Source organism: Elephantulus edwardii, unplaced genomic scaffold (genome assembly GCF_000299155.1).
Source record: "Elephantulus edwardii isolate Elephantulus edwardi_28Jun2011 unplaced genomic scaffold, EleEdw1.0 scaffold00348, whole genome shotgun sequence".
NCBI classification, from domain to species: Eukaryota; Metazoa; Chordata; class Mammalia; order Macroscelidea; family Macroscelididae; genus Elephantulus; species Elephantulus edwardii.
The window spans coordinates 191159-198101 of NW_006400098.1; the positions used below are offsets into that span (position 1 = coordinate 191159).

General features: G+C 40.3%; 1 protein-coding gene across 1 annotated transcript in view; it reads left to right on the forward strand.

The window, feature by feature from the left end:
- The window catches only part of LOC102857528 (bile salt sulfotransferase-like), a 31120-nt gene that overhangs the window by 20040 nt on the left and 4137 nt on the right, over positions 1-6943 (forward strand). The window contains exons 4-5 of the mRNA XM_006901811.1: positions 1546-1640; positions 3425-3605. Coding sequence (XP_006901873.1) covers positions 1546-1640; positions 3425-3605 — 276 coding nt within the window. The remainder of the gene's footprint in view (positions 1-1545; positions 1641-3424; positions 3606-6943) is intronic.

A 6943-nucleotide genomic window follows, 5' to 3' on the forward strand; every position in this document is an offset into this window, starting at 1 on the left:
CCCGTTTTACAACAGTGGCACCATGCAGTATTTGTCCCTTTGTGACTGAGATATTTCACTCAGCATAATGTCCTCCAGGTTCATTCATTTTTAATAATATTGCATTAGTTCCTTGTTTTTCAGTGCAGCGTAGTATTCCATTGTGTGAAAATACCAGAGCTTCTCTATCCATTCGTGTGTTGATGGGCACTTGGATTGATAAACAAGGGTGTGCGTAACACTTTTTTTTTGTTTCTTCACTCCTGTTGCCAAAAGTATTGATCGTGGATCCTCGCAAGATGACATTGTTAACCACATCAGTCTTCTCTCCATCCATTATGATGCTGTCTGATTGTCCAGAAGTGAGGGTTTCTGCTTTCTTGATGTTGAGATACAATCCATACTGAACTCTGTAGTCTTTGCCCTTCTGCCGTAAGCACCTCAGGTTCTCTCGAATTGGCAATTTGAAATATTAACTGAGTAATTGACCGTGTCATTCATATACCACAGGGTGTTGGCGAGCCTTCCTCCCATTCTGATTCTGATGCCACATTCTTCTTCTCAGAGTCCAGCTTCTCTAATGGTTTTCTCTGCATTCAGATTGAATAGGTATGAAGAGAGAACAGAGCCCAACAGGCACCTCTCTTGATTTTAGAGCCCAACATACATCTTTCTTGATTTTAAATCACACAGAACTCTTCTTCTCATTTCAGAAAACTGACTCCTGCTCTAAGTATAAGTTTTCCACGAGCTCAATTAAGTGGTCTAGGATTCCCATTCTTCTTTATGTCATCCACAACTTGTTATAATCCACATAACCAAAGGCCATTGCATTGTCGATAAAACACAAATAGGCATACTTCATAATGCATTGGATAAATATGTTATAAAACATATTAAAAAAAGCAAATATGGAAAAAAATGAAAAAGCAAGTATGTCACTTTGATGAGTAAGTTGTGCCTGACCCAAGCTATGTTTGTGTCTATGAAGTCACATATCAGACAAACATGAAAACGTTCATGGAAGGAAGATGTCAGGAGAATTGTTACTTTGGAATTTTGGTGTTGTTAAGTAGAAGTAAATACACCATGGTCTGTCAGAAAATCAAACAAGTCTGTCTTGGAGAAAATACAGCTGGAGTGATACTTAGAGCTAAAGAGAATAAGGTTCTGTCTCATTTAGTTTTGACACATTTTCATGATGTTAACAGTAAGTCAATGTCTTTCTTGAAGACAAAAGATCACAAAAAAGATTGAGTTCAAGTTTAGCTGCTCTGTTTGCTAATTTGGATCCCTTGAAAATCCCACAAGGCACATCTCACCCGGGTACATATGAAACTGTTCTTAAATATTTTCTCTCAGATGTTATGAAGAGTTCTGTCTTCACCGCGGTTATGGCCGAATTATACTTCTCATGAATTTGGGGAAAATAAACGTAAAACCCCAACTTTCTAGACTTAAGTCTTCCAATTCTTAGTGCATGCACAAGTAAGAAATATACACATTCCACTGAGTGCGGATGTCGCCCCAAAAGCCTTTCTTTCCCCCTACCCACTTCTTTTTCAGGTAACTATGGGACCTGGTTTGACCATGTTCGTGGCTGGCTGCAAATGAGAGGTAGAGAGAATTTCCTGATGATAGCATATGAGGAGCTGCACCAGGTAAGCACAATGGTACACTCTCTTAACCGAATTCAGAGCATCAGAATGTCCATGCATTCTTAACTTTTCTTCTTCCGTTTATTATTGTGCTCAAAAGACAGGCATCGAAACTTTTACTAACCAAATCATTTCAACACCTATAATTTATCGTTGTTGTTGTTGTTGTTATGTGCCGTCGAGTCGCTTGCGACTCATAGCGACCCTATGTACAACAGACCTAAACCCTGCTCTGTCCTGTGCCAGTCACACTGTCTGACACTCCCATCCCGATTACCCCAGTCATTGAATCAATCCACCTCATAGAGGGTCTTCCCCTCCTGCGCTGTCCCTCCACCCTCCCAATCATAATGACCCTCTCCAAGGACTTGTCCTTCCTTGCAACATGTCCAAAGTATGTTAGATGGAGCCTCAGAATCCTTGCCTCCAGAGAGCCGCCCAGTTTAATCCTTTCCAGGATGAATCTGTTTGTTTTCCTAGCAGTCCATGGTACCCTCAATACTCTTCTCCAGCACCATAGCTCAAAGGTATCAATTCTCCTCCTTTCCTCCTTAGTCATTGTCCAACTCTCTGATGCATAACAAGTGATTGCAAAGACCATGGCCTGTATCAGACGCACCTTAGTCTCCAGAGAGACACCATTGCTCTTCAGTACTTTGGAGAGGTCCCTAACAGCAGACTTTCCCATCGCAATACATCTTTTCATTTCCTGCCAAGTGTATTGACTGTGGAACCAAGCAAACTAAAACTGTGAACAATCTCAACAACAGAATTTATCATTACTGATTCCGTTATTCAAGTGGTGCAGACTTTGTTACCCCATTTTTTACATAATTTCACAACCTGTATTACAAACTCAATATCCTTTACAGCCACTAATCCCTGGTCTCTAGACACACGAGGGTGACACGTATGTGAATTATGCAGTATTGTTTTGGCATGCAGGAAGACTGTATTCCTCTTTGTGACTGAGCAGTTTTCCGTATGTATCTATGATGTTTACTCATTAATTCTACTTCATTCTTCAATGGTTGCACTCCATTTTACAGAGGTTGTATCAGTGACTGGATCAAATAGGAATATTGTTCCTCTTGTATCATTTTCCTTCCTACTCTCATAGAGCATGTCTTAGTTTTTAAACGACCTCAGTGTTTTCTTTAGCCCCGCCCCCCATTCCACATCCTTAGGAAGAACCTGAATGCGTGTGCATTTTGAAGGAACTGTGAACATTTTGAAAACGAGCAAAGGAGCATGTGGCCCTGGAGTCCGTTCCAACTCGTGGCAACTGCGTGTGATGTATAGGAGAACTTCTCTCATACCATTTTCTCGGCTGTAATCTTTGTGAAAACACACATTCAGACCTTTCTCCCAAGGCCTGAGGAATGAATTGGAACAACTTTAACTTGAAGCTTTGACTTTAACTTGGAGCTGAGCGTATAACACAGGGAACTTTGAGGGTCAAGACAGAGCAGTTTCTAAAGATTACCTTTCCAGAGCCTCGGCCCAGTGTGTAAGTTCTAAAGTCTTCGGGACCCAATCACACAAGGTGATCAATGTTGTGTGTGTTGATTACCTCCCTGCCTCCTCTTCATTGTTTCCTCTTCATTATTTCCTTTCTCTTCTCCACTTTTGGTCACTTTCCGAACGAGTACAATCATCTCATTCTCTCCCTTCTTTTCCTCGATTTTTTCCCCTCTGCATCTTTATTCTTTACTGCGATGTCTGTTTCTTACACCATGTTGTATTTTTATTTTCACATCCTCTTTCCTTGTGCTTTTTTATTCTAGGACACAAGAAGGACTGTGGAGAGGATTAGTCAGTTCTTAGGCAAGAAACTAGAACCCGAGGAACTGGACTCAGTGTTAAAGAATATGTCCTTTCAAGTCATGAAAAGGAATGACAAGTCCAATTTTTCTGAAATTCCAGGACACATTTTAGATCTGAGCAAAGCCCCACTGATGAGAAAAGGTAAGACTGTATCATTGTAAAATAGGAAATAAATGGGCAATGAACAGCCTTGATTTTAGAGCTAAATTAAGACAATACCCAAGGAAAGTGATTGAGATAAAAAAAATTCACATGAAGGTCCTCATCCTTCTGAAGTTTGCAGAGGTGGGGAAATGAAGCCCATCAGAATATCACCCACGACAAATAGCCTAGCTCCTAGCAAAATTCCAAAGTGGTACAAATTGTTAAGCACTCACATACTGGTTGTAAAGTCAGTATGAACCCACCCAGGGACGTCTTAAGAGACAGGTCTGGTGCTTCTGAGAACTCAGAGTAGAAAGACCCTATGGAGTTCAGTTACAATCTGACACACACGAGGTCACCGTGCACCAGAGCCACTAGAAACTACCATCAACAAAAAAGAACTTTTCCAGCTATTGGTAATCTCACAGAACCCTGATCCATATTTCTCTTAAAGAGTTCCTCTCAACATCAAGAAAACAGAGGTCCATACCACTGGGTCAAGAGGCAATATCACACCTTTCTACGAAGATGGCGCCGAAAGTGAAGAAGGAAGCCCCTGCGCCTCCCAAAACTGAAGCCAAAGCAAAGGCATTAAAGGCCAAGAAGGCGTCCTGAAGGGCATCCACAGACAAAAAAAAAAAAGATCCGCACGTCACCCACCTTCCGGCGGCCTAAGACGCTGAGACTCTGAAAGAAGCCCAAATACCCCCGGAAGAGCGCCCCCAGGAGAAACAAGCTTGCCCACTATGCCATCATCAAGTCTCCCCTGACCACTGAGTCAGCCATGAAGAAGATAGAAGATAACAACACACTTGTGTTCACTGTGGATGTCAAGGCCAACAAGCAACAAATTAAACAAGCAGTAAAGAAGCTCTATGACATTGATGTGGCCAAGGTCAACACTTTGATTAGGCCTGAGGGAGAGAAGAAGACCTATGTTCGACTTGTTCCTGACTGTGATGCTTTGGATGTTGCCAACAAAATTGGGATCACCTAAACTGAGTCCAGGTGCCTAATCCTAAATGTAAATTTTTCTCACCAAACAAACAAAAAACAAAACCAAAAAAAAGAGGCAATATCACAATAGGTGGAAACTGATTGGACAATATTTTCATCTCACCTGGATCCACCAATATCACTCTTGAGACCTGCACTCAGGAGATCAGGAGATGAATTGCTACTGACACATCTGCTCTCAGCAATTTCTTCTAAACTAGTGAAAAGCAATGATCTCTGTTTTAAGATCAACGTGTGCCTGGTCCAGACTCCTTGCTGTGCATCTCAGAGCGAGACAGCGAATAAAGATGACAGAAGACGTGATGCTTTTGAGTTGCGGTTTTAGAGAAGAATACTGTATATCCCTCGGACAATGAAAAGAATTAGTATAGTCATACAATGGAATACCATGCAGCATTGACAATGACCTCGTAAAACATTACACAACATGGGGGATCCTGGAGCACACAATGCTGAATGAAATCTCAGTCACAAAAGAACAAACACCGCATAGCACCACTGTTATAAAGCAGATCGGACATGGGGGATTGGGAGGAGACTAGAATGAGAGTGGATAGATAATGACTATTGCATTGGATCAGATGAAGGAAATAATTATTAAAAAGCAATATATAATTAAGCATTGTGTAAGACAACAGCCCAGAATTAGAGGTACATCAATGCAAAGAGGACTGGGAGATGGGAGGGGGTAGGTAATTGTGTAATGAATGATTTTTTTTTACGTGAACTGGGGCAGTTCACATCCACCAGATGCTCTGCTGGAGAAGGAGAACAATCTTCTCCTGTATCAGTCAGATCCAACTTGATGGTGCACACATAAAAATAATAAATTAAAGAAAAGAAAAAAGTGAACTAGGAGAAGAGGAAGGGAGAGAGAGGGGTAAAATGTGCAACAATAAATAAATGAAAATCTAAGTTCCCTGTAAACAGTCATAAAAATCACAAGATAAAATTTTATGTAAAAAAAAGAATGAAGAAATATGTCTTTCACAATGGAATACTAAGCTGCATTGAACAACAAGGAACTCATGAAATATTATACAAAATCGGTGACCCTGGAGGACGTTATACTGAGCAAAATATCTCAGTCACAAAAGGACAAATATTGCATAAGGACACTTGTAAAACAGAACTGACGTCGGGGTTGAGGGAAGCCTGAGAAAGTTGGGATAAATAATGTATACTGCATTGAAACAGATGAGGGAGAAAACTGTTTATAAGGGATAAATTATAGATATTATTGTCACGACAGGAGTCCAGAACGAAGGCTGCATAGTGGAATGGACTTGGTGGGAGAGACTGTATAACAATAAAACAATTTTTCCTTTACTTTTCAAAGAGAAGAATGAACTATGGGGGAGAGGTGGGCAAGGAGAAAAATGCAACAATGAATGAACAGAAAGCCAAAATCTCCGTAAACTTTGATTAAGCTTAATTAAAAAAGGGAAGGAAAGGAATAGATTTGACAAAAGATACAAGCTTTTAATGGAGAAAACCACAACATTTTGTTGAAAGAAATGAAAAACATAAATTGAAAAAAAAATTTTTTTCCCAGCCAAGGTTCATGTTCTCATTGTCTTAATGGTATCTTTAATGGTGAATTTTGATGGGGGGTAAAAAAGTGCAGCCACAGTGCTCTTTGGACATATGGATGGAGAAGGATTTAAACGTATGGATGGAGAAGTTTCTCCTGCTTTGGACATGTTGCTAGGACAAGCTATTCCTTGGAAAGCCACATCATGCTTAGAAAGGAGGAAAGTCAGCTAAAGACAACAAGATCCCCCTTGAGATAGTTTGACGTGATGACTGCCACAGTGAGTTCGAGTGTATCACAGATGAAAAGAATTGCACAGGTGAGGGCAGGACTCAGGTCTGTCGGTCATAGGGTCGTTAAGAGTCACACTTGACCCAGTGGCCCCTCACAACAGCTCACCATGATGGTGTGCTCTCCACCTCTACAGAGTGAGCCTCTCTCTCATTTTTGACCGTAAAATATCCACTGTTCTAAATGAATGACCTTTCTGCAGTAACTAAAGCAGAAGAAAGAAGCATGATTTAGTTGAAGGTCAATTTAGTTGAAGGTCAATTGTTCTTGTGACTATTATTCTTCTCTACATTTCTGTCAGAAAAAAATCTTGTTGCTTTTTTTCTCACCATCTCTATTTTTATCATCTAGGCCAATAGGTAAAAGAACACTTACTATTTCTACACTCTTAACAATTACAATTTAGCGACATCCATTAAGTTAATGACATCTTTCGACCATCTCTGGTCTCCATTCTCAATTTTTTTTAATACTTTCTTTTATTTTTTATTTT